Here is a 25,956-nt window from a genome sequence, read left to right as displayed (position 1 = left end):
GCCGCAGGTCTAATCGCCACCCTGAAAAGACTTGTGTTCTGTAACTTGCTGTAGCACACACAAACACACCCACCACGCACCCCTTCAATTTCACTTCGCTGCCTGTTCTTCTGTTCCTGGACATAATCTACAAATGTAATGTGTTCACAAAGAACAGATTATTATGCACAAACCAGTGTCAAGGCTCCCACTTCTACAATCAGGTCTTTTGATTTTCAGTATACATTCAACTCGGCATTCGGCACCACTGGCCCCTTCCCGTTACACGAGAAGTCACGAAAATAGCTTCAGGTCTAAACAATTTGCAGTAAACCTGTTGGACAAGGCATGAATAAATAATCTCTACAGGTTTAACAGTGTGCTTTACCCCTCTTTGCTAATAGACCCTCTCAACCAGACAATAAAACCAGTTTAATGTGGATCGTCTCATATCAGACCTTATCTTGCGAATCATCCGTTACAAATATAACCGCAGTAAATGCCCGAACAAGTCCGGGTGAATATTTTTAGATAAGAAATTTGCGACGCCATATTGAAACCCATACAGTATTGTAACTATGCAGAGAATGTACATCAACATGCTTAAGCTTGTGTTGGGTAATGGTTTACACCGCTTCAAGATCCCAATGAATGGCACGGGAAAAAATACGCAATATGCGCCCGAGTCTTAAATGAAAAAAAAGCAACACTCAGTTTTTAGACACAGTAAAATGTAATGATATCACGGGGTCCCAGCCTGGTCTGCCAAATACACGTTGAAAGCAATGCATACAAACACATCTCAACATTGGATTCTGACATACATGTATGTTGACTTTGTATGCGCGCTGTTTCAAATGTACTGACAGTAGCTAGAGCTTATTTCCCTATATATAATTTATTGTTCCCTTATTTGTTTCCAGCAGTATATATTACATCCCTGTGTTAGTGGACGTTAAGTTCATGCTACCATCCGATCGACAACTGGAGATCGCATATTAATGTCATAACTATATATCATCAGTTTGCTAAACACCCGTGAAGAAATTCTGGGGCTGAAACATTCTGGGGCTGTCGTGTGAGGCCATTCAAACGTTACCTGGCCTATCTACAGCCGAAGCGTACATAAAATACAGAGTACACTATGTCTCATGTGAACTGCTGCTACATAAGACATAGTCCACGTGTCGATTAATTAGAATAACTTTAAACGCTTAACAATATCACCATGTACCTAGAGATTCGACATATTTATGCCAACAGACAACTTTGTGTGCGACATAAGACGTCTTAGCTATGACACATCACGAAAAATCTCGTTTCTCATTACTTTAAAAAGATTAATTGGATAGGTAGGTCAATATTTATTTCTAATTTATATTTCGATTTCCAAACAATTCATCCTAGATATATTCACTCCCATACATAATTGTGTAACTGATTTGAACATATGTAAACTAAATACAGCGAAAAGATTAAATATTCCTCTTTCACAATTTAATGGGTTAAATATGAAAAAAATGTAAATTGATCAAGAAGACAGTGTGTGATTTATTTGCAACAAGTAATGTGAATTAACTCCCTTTGGCACTGAAACGCGATCACTCTCGACTTTGAACTTCCCGTTTCACAGGCGCGCGTTCATTGGTCGTGACGTATCCGGGCTCTGTCAATATGATGTTACCACTGATACAAATTAACTTGTAACTTCGTCTTATTAGGAAGGTTACTGGACGCTTGTGACACTGTGTGCATATTTAACAAGTTGTCGAAATGAGTGTTTTTTTCGTGTGACCTTCATCAGCCCATTACTTGGAATAATTTTCTGCCATTGTATCATTGTGTCAAGTTGTACGAGAACCGTTCGGACGACGACGACAGGTGCCCCCTCTGTCAAAGTGTCCGCGATATCTTGGCATGGCATTTGCCAGATGTCACTAGCCTTTCATTAACAGGGAACGGGTATGTATATTATAATAAATAACATTTCAGTAGTGATTTAAGTATTATGTTTCTAAACCGGGAAGTAAGTTTTTAAGAGTTGACAAAATATACTTCCCTTACAACTAATTCAGTTACTGGGAGAGAATATATGTAAACCTCTTTTGAAAAAAGTAATCAGTTCTTGAAACTTTCAAAAATCATGTAATTCTAACTGAAATAAGTAAGGCGTGAGAGCTGACTCCAGCTATGATGTCATTGATGATACTGTATATGAATCCACCGTCACATTGGTATCAGATTTTGCATAGTTAGAATGATTCCAGAACTGATTAACTTTCAACAATTTAATGTGATGCTTGTAGACTGTTGATAAATCATTCAAGAAAGAAATTGCTTTATGATATGATCACTGAGTTGATAACTATGACCTCAACAAAAGTTGTTTTTTTGTGTGTGTGTGGATAGAGTGAGTTAAGTTGTTACATAACTTTGGCAATATTACGGACATATCGCAATTGTGTAGATGGAAAATGATGCATCAAGATATTACATGAGTGTGGGTCCGTTTCTCTCAAACTGAATTTTTTAAACAAGTGTTAGATTTTCTATTTTCCATCTGAGAGGAGGGGAAATATAGGAAGTTGAGTGAGTGAGGTCGTTAAATGCTGCTTTGAACAGTATTCCAGTTATATCATGGCACGTCAGCTTCACGTAGAGCAGAATGATGCAGGTATGTAGACCTAAATTACATCAACAATACTGTATGGATGCATGCAATCTTTTTTTTACTCTAAGCTAAATGGAAGTTAATATCATCAACAATCTATCAAAATTACTTTTCAGAACTTTTCAGATTATCCTAGATATCATCACCTAAAAATATAACAACCTGGTACAAGAGATTCTTGTGTAGTTTACAAGGAATCACAAGACTGCCATAAATTGACCTTTAGTTGGAAAAAAGTGGTTTTCTGAGAATTAGGATGAGAAGGAAATTAATATATATGCTACCATGTGGTATTTGCTGTATTTGTGACAGTGCTAACAATGAGATGTCGCTACTGCACAGGTCCCATCATGGTTATGTGGTTGGAGGGCTTACCGTTACATTGTGTCATTCGAAGCTGGATTGAATAGGAATCTACATGGGAGAATGGGACCAGGGTGTTTAGCAGTACAGAATACAGATCTGACACACGAGACAATCAGGGATGTATTTATATGTTTGTCGTAGATTTCTGAATGTTGTACCATGGTACGCAACAGGTGTCAGGTATGTTAAACTTTCATGGAAATATACTTGAATGTTTTGATCATAGTGAGAAAAAATAAATTGTTTCATACAAATGTTTCATGCCAAAAATCAGTGATTTAATGTAGAAAAGGTTAGTGGGACTAGTGGACTAAAGCTGTGAGTTTCTACCGCTGCCATTCCTGGTGTCCTACTGTGACATTGGTGAATATGGCTGTGGTCTGAAAGCATACCCTCTACTGGACAGGGTTTGGATATTATTACAGTATTTACAGTATCGTGATCACATACATGAACAATGATACTGGCTTACCGATACTGGTGTCCTACTGAGACATTGGTGAATATGGCTGTGGTCTGAAAGCATACCCTCTACTGGACAGGGTTTGGATATTATTACAGTATTTACAGTATCGTGATCACATACATGAACAATGATACTGGCTTACCGATACTGGTGTCCTACTGAGACATTGGTGAATATGGCTGTGGTCTGAAAGCATACCCTCTACTGGACAGGGTTTGGATATTATTACAGTATTTACAGTATCGTGATCACATACATGAACAATGATACTGGCTTACCGATACTGGTGTCCTACTGAGACATTGGTGAATATGGCTGTGGTCTGAAAGCATACCCTCTACTGGACAGGGTTTGGATATTATTACAGTATTTACAGTATCGTGATCACATACATGAACAATGATACTCAGGATAAGAAGAGTTTCAGTTTCCAGCTCCTATTATATGACTGTGTCATGGTATGTGTTACGACAGTAGTGTTCAAGTTACCTTGTTGAATCAGGCAACGCCTAAACAGTAGTGTGATTTCCTTTACCTGTTCCCTATGATCGGTTTGTCACAAGAATTTATGGCTGTTTTGTTATGTGTATGTGAGCAATCATTCGGCTGAAAATGACACCCTGTTGCTGACAATGCGTTTTGAAAAGAGGTGTTGAGATATTTCAGCAGATCTTTTGATTGGCCTCGATATGGGTCCAGTAACCATGGTAACCTATTACTTGTGAAATTGTTGGGAATATTCAGAGCTCCAGATAACTTTTTGAGCCATTGAGTTTTTGCTCTAGGGTTTCTATTTTAATTTGGTTATTACATTTTTCATTGGGTAACCAATATTTTTTCACTCATCTATTCATGACTATTGAGTTTTCTCAAAATGAGTAAGCATTAAAAAAAAATGAAATAATGTTTTAGATGTACATATTACGGTTCTAAATATAGGATTGACTTGGAAAGTAAATTCACTCATAATTGTGTTTCAGAAATTAAGCTCCTTTGTACGCATGCTGAAAAAGCTTCATTGGGTATTTACGCGTGCAGACAACAGCTGTTCGATTGAGCTGAGGTTAGCTTGCGCTATGTTACGTGACTTCCACTGACTCGGAAAAAGCATGAGGCTTCTTGCTTTGAAGTATATTCTGTCTCTCAGAAATCCACGTGCAGCCTCATTTGCTTGTGGTGGGGTATAAGAGATTTATTTCCCTGCTGAGAAATTTATTCCCCTCCAAGGTGGGTTAATCAGTATTTTATCATGATCACATGGACACATCAGATTTCATCATTTTGACATGGAGGTATGATAACTTCTTTTATACACCATGGTATTTCTTTATTTGATGTGTACCATATACTTGATGTATGCGTTATTTTTTTCTCAATCCCAAATTTGAAAAAAAATAATACTATATTTGTCTTGGTGAAAAGGGTATCACACTAGTAAAATATTAAGTAAAAATAAAATTCTGTGTATTGAATGCTAAAAAAAGACATGCAAACCTCAAAACACATGTTTATCTCCTTAGCACCAGATGTGCAGTGATCAACGAAGTAGTTCAGTATGTATATGTTTATTTGAAGAATATTTTCACACAAGTTTGCAACGATATGAGTGACAAAATAAGCTCCTGTGCATAAGTGATTCCATTGATAGCAAGTTACTCACAGCAAATCACCACTCAACTTGTATTTGTATATCATATTTTGTGTGATTAATTTTTGATGAAGTTACGTGTATTGGAGTGTGGTGAAGTAAACACAGTTGAAGTGATTGGAAGAAAAGAATCATGTGGAGTTAATCAAGATCAATAAACTATGAGGTATCCTTCTAGTCATGGGTAATACATTTACAGGGTAGCCACAGGTCAGGGGAAAGTCAGGGAAAGACATATTTTTAAGGTCAGTAAAGTCAGGGAATATGTCTTTCAGTCAGTGGCTGTGTGGATTAGATGGCTGACTACGTCTGGTGGCTTTTAGGTGCCTCACTCTCAGAGTGTGGGTTTGAATCCCGGATGAGACTCACCCTCCAAAAGTCCTAGAATTTTTGCTTTACTAAACAAGTGTTATCCCAGATATAACGTTTGTTAAATTTGAGTTTTAGTAAGGGAAAATTGCCCTTTGTCAGGGAAAACTGGATTTTGTGGCTCAATAGTGTGTTTGACTTTATCAAAGAGAACTGCCTTATGGATGAAGTGATCTTTGTGTAGTTCTCTTCTGACTGTCCATACAGGCTAAACATTCTTTTGTTTCATATCAATTATAAATATTTTGGCCAACAACTTGGTATAAATAAGAGCTACTTAAACAGTCTGTAATGGATCAAAATGCCATAGCTTGTCGAAATTGCACGAAAGGGTTTTCAGTTGTTCACTGTTTGACGCTGCACTCAGCAATGTTCCAGCTATCTGACAGCGGTCTGAAATTAATTCTGTCTGGACCAGACAATCCAGTGATTGACATCATGAGCATTGATTCATGCACTTGGGATACAATGACATGCATCAACCAAGTCAGTGAGCCTGACCACCCGATCCCATTAGTTGCCTCTTACAACGAGCATGGGTTGCTAAAGACCTATTCTACCGACCCGTGAATATCTGGGGTAGAATAGGTCTTCAGCAACCCATGCTTGTCGTAAGAGGCAACTAAGCGACTAACACGATCCGATGGTCAGACTCGCTGACTTGGTTGATGCATGTCATTGATCCCAATTGCGTGGATCGATGTGCATGATGTCAATCACTGGATTGTCTTGTCCAGACTCGATGATTTACAGACCGTCGTCATATAGTCTTGCCAAGCAATCAAGTCGCCCCAGTTCTGTGCTTGTAAGTGGTGTGATGATGAGAACAGTCATTCCCAGAGCTGTTGCACATTCATATGAAAGTGATTTACCTGTGCCTGTCTTTGATGACATGAATACCGTATTCGACGTAATAAGCGCCCAGGGCGCTCTCAAAATAAGAAATGGGGGGCTCTTATTAGAATATAATTTTGGTGGTAAAAACAGAGTTGAAAGATAAATTTCGTGGTTTATGCTGACGGCCTGACTGTTTATATACGACAGATATATTTTTTAATTTAATTGATCATAATTAAGAGTGCATATAACACACGAGTGAATATGAATGAATAAATAAGTCTTGGGTACATTGATCAATCGGAAGGGGTGCTAATTGGGATTGTTCACCAATAAATTAGCAACTATCGCTGTGGGTGCTTATTACGTCGAATACGGTATGTCTTTTCCATCTTTTTAGCCACACAACGATTGCCTTTGTTTATCCTTCAGGGATGAAATCCCTCAGGTTTTTGTTGTTTTTGTCCATGGTTGTCACCACCTTTGAAGCCTGTACGAGTTTAGAACAGCGATCTGATTTGTGTATCACATTTTTATTACAAGGGGCACAACTCGTGATCTACGCAAGGTAGCCCCACAGTCAAGAAATGATGTGGCAAGGGTAGAAACTACGCTTTGGACACGCTTGCCTCGGGAAGATGGATAGAAACAAACAACTCTATTTCAGCTGTAAAGGAACCCCAGTGAGATGGGAGATTCAGAACATATTGGAAACCTAGACTTGCTTCATTTAGAGCTTTAGCATTACAGTAAGGGCTGGGTGGGAGGGAAAGTAATCTGGTTCAGGGACTGTGAGACAGTCTAGATGGACCCAGCTGTAAAGGAACCCCAGTGAGATGGGAGATTCAGAACATATTGGAAACCTAGACTTGCTTCATTTAGAGCTATAGCATTACAGTAAGGGCTGGGTGGGAGGGAAAATAATATTGTACAGGGACTGTGAGATAGTCTAGATGGACCCAAGCGGATTCAACTATCCGAAACATTTTATGATATTACCATAAAAAGACAAAAAAAAAGATATTTAAGCAGTTCCTGAATTGATGGTTGGTGTTAATGCACATTTTCAGTAAGAAATGTGGGTTGGTTTATGAATTAGGCACCAGAAACAAACCCTACCTTTAATTGTTGCCTGAAAACTAAAAATTCAAATAAAATAAATTAGGGAACAAATTTTTATGTAAAGATATTGAACTGTTTGAGTAATACCCCTGAAATGTGACAAATTGTTGCCTTGGAAATGAATTGTTTTTAAAGAGTCGAAAACAACAATAGGTACCAGCTTAGGACTTGTCTTATGTGTATGCCCAACTTACACTGAGACAGAGCTCCAGATAACTTTTTGAGCCATTGAGTTTTTACTCGAAGGTTTCTTTTAAAATTGTTTTTTTACATTTTTCATTGGGTAACCAATATTTTTTAACTCATCTATTCATCACTCTATTGGTGTTTTCCAAAATTAGTGAACATTTTGATATTTAAAAAAATGGGGAGTAGTGCACTTTACCGGGCGCACTTTTTCAGATCCAATTAGCGCTGTGGGGGCTCGAACGCGCTTCGCCGGCTCACCGGCTCTGCTAATTAATGCGTTAATTAGCCTACGCTCTACCACTGGACCACAGGCGCTATCACATGTAATCAGTGCTCGTTTAACAGGTCATTAGAATCCCCATTGACATGCATGCGTAATTCAGTAAACAATGAATTGCGCATGCGTGTGACGTCACTGCCCGCTCTCCAATTCATCTTTTCTTGAAACCACACCCGCAATTGTTTATGTCAACATGACCGACCAATGGGATTAACTGGATTAACGCTTGAAAAGGTAAGAATTTATGGCTAACCCTTGCCCAAACCCACTGACCCTAATGACCGAAAAGGGGTTTTGGATCGTAAAGACGTGTAAGTTTCCCTAAGACCGAAAACGGGTGTTGGATCGTAAAGACGTGTAAGTTTCCCTAAGACCGAAAAACGGGTGTTGGATCGTAAAGTTGTGTAAGTTTCCCTAAGACCTAGAACGGGTGTTTGATCGTAAAGATGTGTAAGTTTCCCTAAGACCGAGAACGGGTGTTTGATTGTAAAGATGTGTAAGTTTCCCTAAGACCGAAAACGGGTGTTGGATCGTGAAGCGAGAGTCACCAGAGCGTGAGGCACAGTAACGGTATAACGAGACAGCGGTGGCACTATAGCGCGGTAATTGAGCGGATGGTAGAGCTCGGGCTGCGCCCGGTAAACTGCATTGTTGCCAAAAAATGAAATAATGTTTTAGATGAATATAGCTGTTCTAAATATATAGGTTTGACTCGGGAAGTAAATTAGCTCATAATTGTGTTTCACAAATTAGCTCCTTTGTACGCATGCTGAAAAAGCTTCATTAGGTGCGTGCTATTTTTATACGTTTGCGTTTTTCATTTAATGCATGCGTTTCTGTACACAAGTTAATTGAAAGTAATTGGATTTTGAATATTTATGGGGGGTATTTTACGCAAATACCCTGCTTATCTGTAGCTCTGCTGAGATGTGGTGATGGGTTTGCAAGCGTTCCGCAACAGACACATGACAGCCTGTTTGGATCCTTCGCTTGTCCACACTTTGTTTAGGGCAGGAGATAATCATGCCATTGTGCAACGACATGACTTCTGTTTAGCAATGAAGTTTTAAACTTCGCTTCCATGGTTACTCAATACTGGTAACAGCAATAAAGGTCGACCTTTTTTCATTTCCAACATTTTGTGGTTATCAATAACTACCCCAAAATAAATTCAAATTTATTTTTAATTATAGGACGTATCTATTTCAATTGATTAGAAATATGAAAATATTTTGGCACAAAATGTACCAGGGCAAATTTGTGTTAAAAAGTTGTTCAAAACAATATAATGTGTGTTTAATTGCCTGCATGTTATTATTTGGCTGGATGCTGAAACAAAGTCATTTGCTCAGATTTATGATTTCTTTCTCATTTTGTACCTGGCCCGGCAATAATAAATAAGGTTGTGTTAGTGTGCCACACGGAAGACTTCACTTGGATATCCTGTGGCCTTTGTGTGGCTTGTAACACCAGTATTTAGATGTGTAAGCTTAGCCCAGGAATTATCTGAACAATGTCAGGAGAATCAGCACACCGATATGGATGTGATAGAAGGTCTATCTGCCATGCAGTGTCAGTGTATATTTAAAAACTTAACAGCTTTTTGCCTTTTAAGTATTTTTAAGCCATTATAAATAGACTTAACAGGAAAATTAGGTTACCATTCAATGTTATTTCATTTCAGTTTTTGGTTTGCAGCTTTGCGATCCAGTCAGTTCATCGAGTAACTGCACTGAGTCAGTTCATTTAAGAAGTGGGATATAGGAATGGGTGCTCTGTCCATCCTGCCGTCCATCATTTTTCGTTTCTGGAGCAGAACTAAAAAACCATGAGAGATATCTTAACCAAACTTGGCACGTAGATAGGTCTAGTGGTGGACTGGTGCCTTTTGATAGTTTTGGATTTACAAAAAGATTTTTGTTCAAATTTCCAAAGCAACTTGACTTAGATTGAAAATGGCGATAGTGCTTGATTCCGGAGCAGATCTTGAAATCTGTACAAGATTCCTTCCTCAAATTTGTCAAATGGATAGGTCTAGTGGTAAACTGGTGCCTGGGCACACAACTGGACATGTCATATTGGCGGGCATAGGAGAATTTCATGCTTGGTTTTACATTTTTTTGTCGTTTTGATTTTTCATATTTAGTTTTTGGTTAACATTGGTAACTTTGCGATCAAGTCAACTGATCAGTTAGCAGATTGTCACATACATGCATATGAGGAGGTATGTCATCAGTGTGACTTAAAGGGGCACTGATCTAAAGCAATTCCTTGTGACTGGTTGTTGCCTTTGTTATTGTTTTTTCCCCCGTGAGTACCCGGATGTTACGTGACGCAACTGAGCGTGACAAGAGACTGGGCTACCGTCTGCAAGGACAGCTAAATAAACTTGGAGGCAATATTTGTTTTACTCATTTTTGAACACTGATTGGTTAACTGTGATCTATAAAGATTTCGACAAAGGGCGCATGTTAATGACTTTCTTCAGCCTAAACAAACAGACAAAAAAAACGGCAGAGCTCATTGGAAATGTCGTCATTTGGAAATACCCCTGATTGTTATAGTTTAATAATAAAAAAGTATCCATGCAGTGAAAGCATTTTCGGATTTCGGATTGCGTCGATAAAACTATTACTACTCCCTTGTTGTCATCCACGTTTTCTGGTGTAACCCTACACTTGTGTATTTGTCGTCATTCACTTGATGATCAGTTAATGAATTTATTACAGGTATTATTAGTGGTAGCACATGACAAAGGCATTTCGCATTTATTGTGTTTGGGGTAATTATTCAATCTAAATCCAGGTTGGAAGTGAGGTGAAATGTGTGTTATGTAATATGCACGTGGCAGCCCAGCAAGAGATGAATGATCAGTTGATTTGCTTTTTTGTAAATCAACGGACCGTTCCTAGTCATCAAAGGATTAACAGAAAATACATTGATTGATTAATCACTGTTATCTTGCACAGTGGATATGTCAAAAGTGAGTGTTTACATGTCTAGGTTTACTAAAACAAAGGGAATACACTCATATCATGGCGTGAAGTGCCGATGTAAAAATACCTTGATTGATTGCTCATTGTTATCTAACTCAATGGATTTTTTTAGGAACTGTGAATGTTATGTAAATAGTTGTCACGTGGGCTTTCTCAGCCGACCTTTGAGACTTGACACCTATGTGTAAACACCTGAAACAATCTAAGTGATCAGTTGACAAACGTACACGGGTTATAATATCCCGAAACGATATATATATTTTAAAATATTTGATTGTTACAGAGACACGTGACATTGAATAATTTCTTTGTACAGCTGCAGACGTGTGGGATATTGTTCCTTTGTGTGAATATTCAGGGATACATTCCTCAAACAAGGAAGCTGCCTAAAATTATACACATAAATTTGGTAGGTTGTAATTATGATATTTGCATTTTGTTTTCCTTCATTTGCTGTAGCATTGGACAGATTCATTCTTGTTCCTCTACATCTTGGTTGGGAAATTATCTGATGCACGATAGACGTTGTTTTCACAAGCGTTTTCCTTTGTAAGCGTGTATATATTACAGTCAATTTGTAAAATGTAATTCTCTCAGGCAATTTAATAAATGTGTAAATATTTCCGTCATTTTGACTGAAAAGTCTGTCCATTTCTTCAACAGATTGACTGAAATTGATTAAGACGATCAAAAGGGCCTAAAAACATCACAATAGATTATAATGTAGGATTAGAAGCTAAACAATATAGAAATGTACTTTTCACAGTAACATTTTCAGTCTCTTGGTGATGATGTTAAACATAAAAATGCTTGGAATTCGTTGTCATAATAATACAGATGGACATATTTTTCAGTCAATTTGTAAAATAACTGAATATTCAGGCGTTTAATAAAGTGCACATTTTGCACATTTTGACTGTAAAAATACTAACACGATAAAATAAGCAATCCTATTTACTTTGTGTTGCAAGTCAAAACAGTGTAAACGAAAATCGCACAATTACCAAGCAAGTGACTTATCAAAACTTCGTCACCATTACCGATGCTACCCACAAAGATATCTACATTTCCTTATTATTTCTAAAACTGTATTTCATTTTGTTGATTTCTAAAAATGGGTTTCATTTTGTTGATCAATGTGGCCATACACCCTTATACTATCAATAAAAGTGACAAATGCGCTTACGAATTGCGCAGCACACGAACTAGTCTAGGTTTCTGCTATATCATCCGTGTACTCACGGGAAAAAACAATAACAAAGGCACCAACCAGTCCCCGGGAATTGCTTTAGATCAGTGCCCCTTTAAACGCATCATTTCTTGTTATCCTGTGATGTTGGAGGATGATAAAATGAAATATTTCCTGTGCATACAGCATATGAAAGTAGGAATTACTGACAGCTCATTGTGATGTGTCGGATTAAATGTTGAGTTCACTAATACTGGAGAAAGACAAGACAGAATGTGACATTGCTCTCATCAAAACATTAGTGAGTGACTTAAAAGTCATTTTCTGAGCAATGAAGTGATGTCAGGGCAAGGAAATCCTGCATCCAGTACACATAATCATTGAAACTGGACAGACAGAAAGACAAAGTGCATCCACTGAAAGGCAGAAAATACACACAATGCATCCACTGGAAGGCAGGAAATAAACAGTACATCCACTGGAAGGGAGAAAATACACAGTGCATCCACTGAAAGGCAGGACATACACGGTGCATCCACTGGAAGGCAGAAAATACACACAATGCATCCACTGGAAGGCAGGAAATAAACAGTACATCCACTGGAAGGCAGAGAATACACAGTGCATCCACTGAAAGGCAGAAAATACACACAATGCATCCACTGGAAGGCAGGAAATAAACAGTACATCCACTGGAAGGGAGAAAATACACAGTGCATCCACTGACAGGCAGAAAATACACACAATGCATCCACTGGAAGGCAGGAAATAAACAGTGCATCCACTGGAAGGGAGAAAATACACAGTGCATCCACTGGAAGGCAGAAAATACACAGTGCATCCACTGGAAGGCAGAAAATAAACAGTGCATCCACTGGAAGGCAGAAAATACACACAATGCATCCACTGGAAGGCAGAAAATACACAGTGCATCCACTGGAAGGCAGAAAATACACAGCATATCCACTGGAAGGCAGAAAATACACAATGCATCCACTGGAAGGCAGGAAATAAACAGTACATCCACTGGAAGGGAGAAAATACACAGTGCATCCACTGGAAGGCAGAAAATACACAGTGCATCCACTGGAAGGCAGAAAATAAACAGTGCATCCACTGGAAGGCAGAAAATACACAGTACATCCACTGGAAGGCAGAAAATACACAGCATATCCACTGGAAGGCAGAAAATACACAATGCATCCACTGGAAGGCAGGAAATAAACAGTACATCCACTGGAAGGGAGAAAATACACAGTGCATCCACTGGAAGGCAGAAAATACACTGCATCCACTGGAAGGCAGAAAATAAACAGTGCATCCACTGGAAGGCAGAAAATACACAGCATATCCACTGGAAGGCAGAAAATACACAGTGCATCCACTGGAAGGCAGAAAATACACAGTGCATCCACTTGAAGGCAGAAAATACACAGCGCAGCCACTGGAAGGCAGAAAATACACAGTGCATCCACTGGAAGGCAGAGAATACACAGTGCATCCACTGGAAGGCAGAAAATACACAGTGCATTCACTGGAAGGCAGAGAATACACAGTGCATCCACTGGAAGGCAGAAAATACACAGTGCATCCACTGGAAGGCAGAGAATACACAGTGCATCCACTGAAAGGCAGAAAATACACACAATGCATCCACTGGAAGGCAGGAAATAAACAGTACATCCACTGGAAGGGAGAAAATACACAGTGCATCCACTGGAAGGCAGAAAATACACAGTGCATCCACTGGAAGGCAGAAAATACACAGCATATCCACTGGAAGGCAGAAAATACACAGTGCATCCACTGGATGGCAGAAAATGTGTGTGGATATTTAGGAATAAAAGCTGCTGTTGCCATAATGGCATCATTTTGTACAACGTAAAAATAATTTCTGTGTGTAAAATACAATGCATAGATTTGTTTCAATTTGTGTACTCCATATCTATTTTCAGCTTAAGGTCTTTGAGCATGCACAGTCTTATGTGCCTGTGGGTAGAGTATTGTATTCATGTTTTTGTTGCATTTCTCTGGGTTTCCATTTTGTGTCCCCTGGCCCCACAAAATATATATCCAAGGTAAATCCCCGTCATGACAACAGTAACCATGGTTACCTTGTAATCCCATTCATATACCCTGAAGTACAGTGCCCAAGCAGGATCCAAACAGGATCCCCTGGCAGAATTGGTTCTTAGCACATGGTTGTTTTTGCTGGATAAAAGAGGTCATTCAACAAAGTGATTTTAGCCCAAAGGTCATCGTAACTCTTATGCTTTAACATAGTCTCCTGATAGCCATAGTGCTAAGATGATTGTAACTGCCATACTTTAACATAGATTTATGACAGTCATAGTGATAAGATGATCGTAACTGCCATACTGTTCAAATATTTATGACAGCCAGAGTGCTAAGATGACCGTAACTGTCATACTTTAACATAGATTTACGACAGACACAGTGCTAAGATGATCGTAACTGCCATACTTTACCATAGATTTACAACAGTCGTAGTGCTAAGATGACCGTAACTGTCATACTTTCACATAGATTTACAATAGTCGCAGTGCTAAGATGATCGTAACTCCCATACTTTACCATAGATTTACAATAGTCGCAGTGCTAAGATGATCGTAACTGTCATACTTTCACATAGATTTACAATAGTCGCAGTGCTAAGATGATCGTAACTGCCATACTTTACCATAGATTTACAACAGTCGTAGTGCTAAGATGACTGTAACTGCCATACTTTACCATAGATTTACGACAGTCACAGTGCTAAGATGATCGTAACTGCCATACTTTACCATAGATTTACAATAGTCGCAGTGCTAAGATGATCGTAACTGCCATACTTTACCATAGATTTACAACAGTCGTAGTGCTAAGATGACCGTAACTGCCATACTTTAACATAGATTTACGACAGTCACAGTGCTAAGATGATCGTAACTGCCATACTTTACCATAGATTTACAATAGTCGCAGTGCTTAGATGATCGTAACTGCCATACTTTACCATAGATTTACAACAGTCGTAGTGCTAAGATGACCGTAACTGCCATACTTTAACCAAGATTTACGACAGTCACAGTGCTAAGATGATCGTAACTGCCATACTTTACCATAGATTTACAACAGTCGTAGTGCTAAGATGACCGTAACTCCCATACTTTACCATAGATTTACAATAGTCGCAGTGCTAAGATGATCGTAACTGTCATACTTTCACATAGATTTACAATAGTCGCAGTGCTAAGATGATCGTAACTGCCATACTTTACCATAGATTTACAACAGTCGTAGTGCTAAGATGACTGTAACTGCCATACTTTACCATAGATTTACGACAGTCACAGTGCTAAGATGATCGTAACTGCCATACTTTACCATAGATTTACAATAGTCGCAGTGCTAAGATGATCGTAACTGCCATACTTTACCATAGATTTACAATAGTCGTAGTGCTAAGATGACCGTAACTGCCATACTTTAACATAGATTTACGACAGTCACACTGCTAAGATGATCGTAACTGCCATACTTTACCATAGATTTACAATAGTCGCAGTGCTTAGATGATCGTAACTGCCATACTTTACCATAGATTTACAACAGTCGTAGTGCTAAGATGACCGTAACTGCCATACTTTAACCAAGATTTACGACAGTCACAGTGCTAAGATGATCGTAACTGCCATACTTTACCATAGATTTACAACAGTCGTAGTGCTAAGATGACCGTAACTGCCATACTTTAACATAGATTTACAATAGTCACAGTGCTAAGATGATCGTAACTACCATACTTTACAATAGATTTACAACAGTCGTAGTGCTAAGATGACCGTAACTGCCATACTTTAACATAGATTTACGACAGTCACAGTGCTAAGATGATCGTAACTGCCATACTTTACCATAGATTTACAACAGTCGTAGTGCTAAGATGATCGTAACTGCCATACTTTACCATAGATTTACAACAGTCGTAGTGCTAAGATGACCATAACTGTCATACTTTACCATAGATTTACGACAGTCACAGTGCTAAGATGATCATAACTGCCATATTTTACCATTGATTTACAACAGTCGAAGTGCTAAGATGACCGTAACTGTCATATTTTACCATTGATTTACAACAGTCGAAGTGCTAAGATGACCGTAACTGTCATACTTTAACATAGATTTACGACAGTCACAGTGCTAAGATGATCATAACTGCCATATTTTTCCATTGATTTACAACAGTCGTAGTGCTAAGATGACCGTAACTGTCATACTTTAACATAGATTTACAATAGTCACAGTGCTAAGATGATCGTAACTCCCATACTTTACCATTGATTTACAACAGTCGTAGTGCTAAGATGACCGTAACTGTCATACTTTAACATAGATTTACAACAGTCGTAGTGCTAAGATGATCGTAACTCCCATACTTTACCATAGATTTACAACAGTCGAAGTGCTAAGATGATCATAACTGCCATATTTTACCATTGATTTACAACAGTCGTAGTGCTAAGATGACCGTAACTGTCATACTTAAACATAGATTTACAACAGTCGTAGTGCTAAGATGATCGTAACTCCCATACTTTACCATAGATTTACAACAGTCGAAGTGCTAAGATGATCATAACTGCCATATTTTACCATAGATTTACGACAGTCACAGTGCTAAGATGATCGTAACTGCCATATTTTACCATTGATTTACAACAGTCGAAGTGCTAAGATGACCGTAACTGTCATACTTTAACATAGATTTACGACAGTCACACTGCTAAGATGATCATAACTGCCATATTTTACCATTGATTTACAACAGTCGTAGTGCTAAGATGACCGTAACTGTCATACTTTAACATAGATTTACAACAGTCGTAGTGCTAAGATGATCGTAACTCCCATACTTTAACATAGTCTTACGACAATCATAGTGTTAAGATGTACGTTACTGCAATACTTTAACATAGATTTATGACAGTCATAGTGCTAAGATTGCTTTGGGGAACGTGGCCTTGGCTGTGTGTCATCTTACTCATGTTTCGTTGCTTATGCTGTCAACCACTGGTTTGCCTGGCTCAATTATTTACAGGTTTGTCGCAAGTCAGCTGGACTATTGTTGATTGTGGCATTGAAACAATATGCTGTCATTCTCTCTGAATGTTAGAACTGGCTCATTGTGTGTCATGTCTGAACACTGCTTCTTGATTCTCACTCACTCACTCACTCACTCACTCACGGAATGTCCTACATTGACAACTACAGGCTTGTGGATGTAGGATGAGGAAGTATTGTGTGGGAATATCATCAACCCGATCACTCACTCACTTACTCACTCACTCACTCACTCACGGAATGTCCTACATTGACAACTACAGGCTTGTGGATGTAGGATGAGGAAGTATTGTGTGGGAATATCATCAACCTACTCACTCACTCACTCACTCACTCACTCACTCACTCACTCACTCACTCACTCACTCACGGAATGTCCTACATTGACAACTACAGGCTTGTGGATGTAGGATGAGGAAGTATTGTGTGGGAATATCATCAACCTACTCACTCACTCACTCACTCACTCACTCACTCACTCACGGAATGTCCTACATTGACAACTACAGGCTTGTGGATGTAGGATGAGGAAGTATTGTGTGGGAATATCATCAACCTACTCACTCACTCACTCACTCACTCACTCACTCACTCACTCACTCACGGAATGTCCTACATTGACAACTACAGGCTTGTGGATGTAGGATGAGGAAGTATTGTGTGGGAATATCATCAACCCGATCTCCTGAGTGAAACAGGATTCGCATGAGACAGCTCACATTAACTCATGAAGATTAAGCCTATTATGTTCGGAATATCTCTGGAGTGTCAGTGAGTGAATTGCGTTGAACACTGCTTTGAAAAGTATTTCAGTTACCATATTTGCTGTAAGAAGCACACCTGGAGCTTAGACCAGGTTCCCAACAACCTATGCTTGTTTAAGATTGATGGCGCAATGGTGAGGTCATAATGTGCCGAGGTGGCCCAATGATAGTGTCATGTCATCATGTGCCGAGATGGCTCAATGATGATGTCATCATGTGCCGAGATAGCCAAATGATAGTGTCATGTCATCATGTGCCGAGATGGCACAATGGTGAGGTCATAATTATTCCCGAGATGGCCCAATGATGATGTCATAATGTGCCAAGATGTTTAGATATTACCGTAAAGTGACAATAATTAGTATTATGGGTCATAAAATTAGAGTTATAACCTTGGTTGTGTTGCAAGATTCTAACGAGTCAGAGTTTCCTATACCGCTCTTCCTCTTTTAGATGCCAGAATAGAAATACACAGCGGCCTCTAATTGACACTGGGTCATGCGCTCTGTCCAGAAAATAGAAGTAGGGCCTGAGATATATCCCACGTCTGCCTGTCACATTAATTTAGGGCATATAATGTGTACTCCCTTCAATTAATAATGGCTGTTTGTGGCCCCATTTGTATGACTGTAGAATTTGGGATTCAGTAAGGTAGTAAGTTGCCAACTGAATAGATGCCAGCCTCTAAAGATGCTAGGTCCATGGCTTGCACAAGATAAAAAGACGCCTGGGTGTCTAATCATATTAATAGAGAAAATATGTTGGGTATGGATTTATAGTTTTGCTGCCTTTGATTTGTCATGACAATACTTGAACCCGTGCTTGTCTCATTGTTTTTTACATCTAAATAATTCAACTGAAACTGAATTAACAAGGTGGTCACGATTATGTTTATGCACATGAGACATCTAGGTACTGTGAATACTCCTACAAGGAAGTCTACATGAAGTGTTTGTTTCAGGGAAATGATTGGCATGTGTTCATCCAGCTTTCCGAAAGATGGCTAACATGGGGATTCCCAGGCCGAAGGACCATATAGGTACGTATGTTGTTTACTGCAATGTCACCCGTGGAGATCCGGGTTAGAATTTGTCTTCAGCATCCTATGCTAGTTGTAACAGGCCACAAACAGGATCAGGTGGTCAGAATTGCTGACTTTGTTGATGCATGTCATTGTATCTCAGTTGAGTAGATCAATGCTCATGTTGTCAATCACTGGATTGTCTGGTCAGATTATTTACAGACTCAATTATTTACAGACCTCTTTCATATAACTGGAATATTGCTGAGTGCGGCATTGAACAACAAACAAACAAAACTGCAATGTGGTTGCTCATATATCAGGAATTGTCTGCAGAGAGTCTGTCCGAGGAATTTCTGGTAGAATTGATCCTCATAGCTGTTATTTGAATTTTGGATGTTGATGTATTATAGGACTACGAGGGGTGTTCTTTAAAGATTTCCCCTGACCCACTTCCGATGGACCTAGTGGAATGAAACTTGGCATAGGTATTAGTCTTTCTCCACATAGGAATCACCAAGAGTTACACACTTCTCCCATCGTTTTATGCAACTATGGAGACCTCGCTTGTAAAAGCACTCATTTTGCGTCTCAAACCAGGACCAGTGTTTCATCATCTGTGAAACGTTTTCCCTTAAAAAATGACTTCATTGTTGGAAAGAGGTGGAAGTCAGATGGTGCAAGGTCAGGAGAGTAAGGAGGATGTGGAAGGATTTCATAGCCACAGGACGGCGCTTCTGTCTGGGCAACATGAGAGTTGTGTACTGGAGCATTGTCTTGCAGGAGACGGACACCCTTGGTCAGCATGCCACACCTCTTAAGCTTGATAGCGTCCCGCAATTTCCGCAGCAGTGAAGCATAATAAGCTCCTGTAATTGTGGTACCCTTTGCCAAGAAATCCATTATCACTACTCCGTGCTGGTCCCAAATCACCGTGAGCATGACCTTGCCTGCAGAGGGTTGGACACGTGCCTTCTTTGGGGGTGGTGACTCCACATGCTTCCATTGCATCGATTGAACTTTAGTCTCAGGATCATAGTGATGGACCCATGTTTCATCCTGTGTGATAAGTCTGTCAAAAAAGTTTGCCTGTTTTTTTTGGCACATGTCCAAAAGATCCTTTGAGCAATTGACTCGTTCCTGCTTTTGGAAAGGTGTGAGCAACCTGGGAATCCATCGTGCAGACACCTTATGCATGTTCAAATTGTCATGGATGATTTTTCCACAGACCCTACACTGATCTTGACATCTTGTGCTAACTGGCGAACAGTTATACGTTGGTCTGCCAAAATGGCGGCTCAACTTGATGGATAGTGACCTCATCAATGGCTGAATGGTGGCGACCAGGAATGGCAGCTGTTTCCACAGATGTCTGACCACACTTGAACTGGCGATGCCAGTGTTTAACAACGTCATATGATGGGGCATCTTCCCCATAAGTTGCTTTCATTTTATTGAAAGTTTCTTTTGGTGTGCGACCTTTCAAATATAAAAACCTAATCACTGCTTGGTATTCTACTGGCTCCATTGTCACACCCTACTCGATCATAACACCTGTAAAAGTGGTAAGATTAATAGTTGCACATAACCCATAGATACATGTATCATTACACATGTGAAATTTCAACCAAATATGATATCCCTAAGTGGTTTAGGGGAAATCTTTAATGAACACCCCTCGTATGTTCACTATGTTTATAATTTATAAAATCAAATTTGGCAAAAACATATTTTCAGGAAACTGAAACATGAGTATTATGTGCTGCAAGACAGTAGGAAGCCATATTGTTTGTGGTAGTAAGAGGGTTCACTGATAAACTCTGAGGATCACACAGAAGGAATTGCGTTAGATAAATCTTTTGTGGACATGACATGATGACATTATAAGTTGTAGCAGTATCACAAAGGAGTACAAGTGGTTTATTTTTTCCTCGTCAATAGGCTGGAGGGGAGTGGTATAAAACTTTGCGAGGGACACAAACCCCAAATGATACTGCTACAATGAATTTAACTTACCATCATATGAACCAATCAGATCTCATCATTATGACATGGAGGTATGATAAAGTGGTATATTCACAAACACTTGAGTCAGTGGAGTAAATTGTCTTGCTGTGACAAGTCAGCGAAGTGCCCCTCGACAATGTTCCAGCTTGTGACCTGTAAATATTCAAACCTTGACCAGATAATCTAATGATTGATATTATGAGCAATGATCCACGCCATTACAACCAGTGGAGGGACCTATGCTGACCAGGAATACCCATGGGTAATTAAAGCAGCTAGGTGTAGCCTTGTGGTAAAAGCGTTGGCTCATCTTGCCGAAGATGTTTTATTTCCCTCATGGGTACAAAGTATGAAACCCATTTTCCGTGTGTCCCCCTCAGTGTGTCCCCATCACTCACTCACTCACTCACTCTAACGGAAGGTGTTTATGTTGCAGCATGTCAGACCCTGTTGAAGTTGTCGGAGTGCACTCACAGCTCCTGGCTCCGCAAACAAAGCTTCCGGAACAAGGTGCAGCTCTTCCGATGTGAGTACGGGAGCAACGATGTTCTGTTGGTCTGGAAGTTCTTTGAAAGAAGTTCTGTCTGTCAAGCCAATTCTGGAAACAAGTCGTTTGTCCTCAGATTTTACAAAAATGTAAAACATTGATTGTCTTTTCCTGTCAGATAAAAGATACTGTCTACTATACCATAACATTTGTTGCATGTAAATTAGCATGAACAGGAAAGTTTCCAATCCAATTGGGGAAGTTTTACCCCCATTTCCTGCAGACTTGGGACTGTATATCAGTCTCTGAATACTTTAGATAAATCCCAGAGTGACATGTAAATGAGTGAGATTCTTGGTCAGTCATGTTTTGTGTGAAGTATAAAGTAGGTATAATCTTGTGCCCATTGTAACCTTTTTAGCACTGTTATATGTACAGGTCACAAAGCTGTAGGTGAGTCCAGAGTCTTGAGTGGGTTGTCGTTCTAAATTATAGTTGACATAGATAGAATTATCCAAAAGTGGCCCGCATGGTATCAGGCAAATGAGCCAGCTACTGTAACTTGACAGTGCCTTCCTGTTGCTTACGATCTGTGAAGACCTTGGGTAGAATAGGTCTTCAGGAACCCATGCTTGTCATAAAAGGCTAGGTTACAGGCGACTAAGGGGATCGGGTGGTCAGGCTCACTGACTTGGTCGATGCATGTCATCGTATCCCAAATGCGTGGATCAATGCTCGTAATTAGGGGTGACTATTGGTCTGGAAGTCATTATTTTGATAACTATTGATATTGCAAGCAACTATTGCAATAACTTAAGTTGTTGAAAGAAACTATTGCCCTAACTATAGATGTTGAAAGAAACTTTTGCGATAACTATAGATTTTGGAAGATACTATTGCAATAACTAAAGCTGTTGAAAGAAACTATTGCCCTAACTATAGATGTTGAAAGAAACTTTTGCGATAACTATAGATTTTGGAAGATACTATTGTAATAACTATAGATATTGAAAGAAACTATTGCAATAAATATAGATATTGCAAGCAACTATTGCAATAACTAAAGCTGTTGCAAGCAACTATTGCCCTAACTATAGATGTTGAAAGAAACTATTGTGATAACTATAGATATTGAAAGAAACTATTGCAATAACTATAGATATTGCAAGCAACTATTGCAATAACTAAAGCTGTTGAAAGAAACTATTGCCCTAACTATAGATGTTGAAAGAAACTATTGCGATAAATAGTGATAGTTTACAGTGTATCATTTTAGATGGATTTTAGAGTTGAATTAAACCTTGGAACTGAAGTTTCCTTTGAATGTGATAACCATAACAACAAATAAAAAGTATAGTTTGAGATATGACTGATATGTTTTTTCTTTACCCTAATAATTTAAGAAAAAGAAACTTCCACATTACCATGTGTTAATTACTACCACTCATGATCAAAAGAAAAACAAATTTGAACAGCAGTGCATGTATTTTATTGAAACTGTAAAACTGGTCAAAAGACTAAACAAAATAATAATGTCATGATTAGACTTCAAACATTCACCATTATTTGAATGTAAACATGACTAGATATGAAACATTAATTATTTCCATTTTTGACTTAATCAAAATCCTATAATCTAACAAATTTAACATCTACTAATTGTACTAAAGAAATTTAAAGTTTAAAATAACCTTTGAAATTGTAACAAACACATAATGCAACAACCTTTCAAAAAAGCATCTAAATGGTTAATTAAAATGCTAAGTTATAAATACCTGTAGAACAAAGTTTCTGATACGCCAGTATTGGTCAATGTGGCAGCTTGTCACTGTAATGTAAGACTTGGTCGCCCTACTTGTCCATCCATCGATTGTGAGAGATATGTGGTCAGTCTCCTGTAACTTGTGTTTCACAGTGTTTCTTATTTTCTAATAAAGCTGAGGCAGAGCCACATCGGAAAAATTCTGTCTTGATGGAATGTTGTATGATGGGTCCAAAACCACGATCATATGTTGAAATCCTTCATTTGACACAACACTAAAAGGTCGAAGATCTTTGATCATAATTTCCGAAATGGAATCCATTATGTTTTTTGTTCGTTGGGAATTAGATGGTATTTTCCCTGAAGAAAGATGTTTGCAATTTTGACTGACGGTTGAGTGAAGCAGGACTGGATGTTTGACCTCCACGTGGTTCAAAGTCTGTCTTCCTGTGTTTGCGACGGAGATGATCAGAAAGATTTGTTGTGTTCCTGCAATACTTGATAGTGATACCACCCTTTCAGCATCCAACACGTTTCTTGTCAAGCTTGTTATTTTCTTAAACATAACCAACAGACTTCTAAACACTCGACTTTCCACCCAAGTTTGTCACAAACTCCACTTGACTGTCACCCTCAGCCAAAAAATTTGAGAAAGACTGGTTGCTAAGCATCAAGGGCACTTAACTCTGATCCTCACTCGGCTGCGTTAGTGAGCGTGTTTCGGTGACTCAATCGCATGATATAATAAATACAATCGAAACTATCGATGTTCCCAACTGAAATCGATACTATTGATCGGAAACTGATTTAACAATCTATTTATTGACTTTAAGTGCTTACCAATAGCAATATATCGATATTTCGATTAATCGTGACACGCCTACTCATGATTGTCTTGTCCAGAATCGATTATTTACAGACTGCCGTCATACAGCTGTAATAGTGCTGAGTGTGGTGTTAAACAAAAAATAAAATCATGTTGCTAAAAAAACATGTCATCCGAATGTAGAGAAGAGCCATGTTGACTCGGGTGATTGACTGAGTATGAGTACTGACGGACAGCTGATGGTATGTGGGTTGATGACAAGCATATATTCAGGGGAAACATGAGAGATTTAGAGGAGTAAACACTTGATATATTGCAGATGGCCATAACTGAACAGTTCGGGGTAGTGCAGTTAAGGCAGTATTTTGACAGGTGACAATCGTTTCCACATCATTTACAAGTCAATGTCCATCACATTCAAACACATTCGATTAGCTAACAAAATTTTCCCTCTGATTATTGTAGAATAAAGGCCAAGGTCAAATGAGGTCACATGACTTACTGTTACTTAATCTGTACGTGATCATGTGTATCTGGGCCAGTGTCACACTGACCTCTCCTGTGTCTGCTTGCTCCTTGTCAGCACATATACCATGCTTTGCTGACCTCTCCTGTGTCCCTCGTGTGAATTACAACTGACATACATCATTGTTATTGGGGTGGTTCAGGGATAACATCAAGCTGAGACTGCTTGCTCCTTGTCAGCACATATACCATGCTTTGCTGACCTCTCCTGTGTCCCTCGTGTGAATTACAACTGACATACATCATTGTTATTGGGGTGGTTCAGGGATAGCATCAAGCTGAGACTGCTTGCTCCTTGTCAGCACATATACCATGCTTTGCTGACCTCTCCTGTGTCCCTCGTGTGAATTACAACTGACATACATCATTGTTATTGGGGTGGTTCAGGGATAACATCAAGCTGAGACTGCTTGCTCCTTGTCAGCACATATACCATGCTTTGCTGACCTCTCCTGTGTCCCTCGTGTGAATTACAACTGACATACATCATTGTTATTGGGGTGGTTCAGGGATAGCATCAAGCTGAGACTGCTTGCTCCTTGTCAGCACATATACCATGCTTTGTTGACCTCTCCTGTGTCCCTCGTGTGAATTACAACTGACATACATCATTGTTATTGGGGTGGTTCAGGGATAGCATCAAGCTGAGACTGCTTGCTCCTTGTCAGCACATATACCATGCTTTGCTGACCTCTCCTGTGTCCATTGTGTGAATTACAACTGACATACATCATTGTTATTGGGGTGGTTCAGGGATAGCACCTAGCTGAGACTGCTTGCTCCTTGTCAGCACATATACCATGCTTTGCTGACCTCTCCTGTGTCCCTCGTGTGAATTACAACTGACATACATCATTGTTATTGGGGTGGTTCAGGGATAACATCAAGCTGAGACTGCTTGCTCCTTGTCAGCACATATACCATGCTTTGCTGACCTCTCCTGTGTCCCTCGTGTGAATTACAACTGACATACATCATTGTTATTGGGGTGGTTCAGGGATAGCATCAAGCTGAGACTGCTTGCTCCTTGTCAGCACATATACCATGCTTTGCTGACCTCTCCTGTGTCCCTCGTGTGAATTACAACTGACATACATCATTGTTATTGGGGTGGTTCAGGGATAGCATCAAGCTGAGACTGCTTGCTCCTTGTCAGCACATGTACCATGCTTTGCTGACCTCTCCTGTGTCCCTCGTGTGAATTACAACTGACATACATCATTGTTATTGGGGTGGTTCAGGGATAGCACCAAGCTGAGACTGCTTGCTCCTTGTCAGCACATATACCATGCTTTGCTGACCTCTCCTGTGTCCCTCGTGTG

General features: G+C 39.3%; 1 protein-coding gene across 3 annotated transcripts in view; it reads left to right on the top strand.

The window, feature by feature from the left end:
• The first annotated feature begins 1,603 nt into the window (after positions 1 to 1,603).
• The window catches only part of LOC124126793 (SH3 domain-binding protein 2-like), a 64,891-nt gene continuing 40,538 nt past the window's right edge, over positions 1,604 to 25,956 (top strand). For 2 of the 3 annotated variants that reach the window (XM_048402572.1, XM_048402570.1), the window contains exons 1-3: positions 1,604 to 1,941; positions 18,968 to 19,045; positions 21,471 to 21,560. In XM_048402572.1, the coding sequence (XP_048258529.1) occupies positions 19,006 to 19,045; positions 21,471 to 21,560 (130 nt within the window). In that variant the 5' untranslated portion in view covers positions 1,604 to 1,941; positions 18,968 to 19,005. Of the gene's footprint in view, positions 1,942 to 6,996; positions 7,020 to 18,967; positions 19,046 to 21,470; positions 21,561 to 25,956 lie in introns of those variants that run through there. The other variant, XM_048402571.1, reaches the window with a different exon arrangement.

The sequence above is a fragment of the Haliotis rufescens genome, unplaced genomic scaffold (assembly GCF_023055435.1).
Source record: "Haliotis rufescens isolate VD_foot unplaced genomic scaffold, xgHalRufe1.0.p SCAF_27, whole genome shotgun sequence".
NCBI lineage: Eukaryota > Metazoa > Mollusca > Gastropoda > Lepetellida > Haliotidae > Haliotis > Haliotis rufescens.
This window is presented reverse-complemented; position numbering and strand designations above follow the sequence as displayed.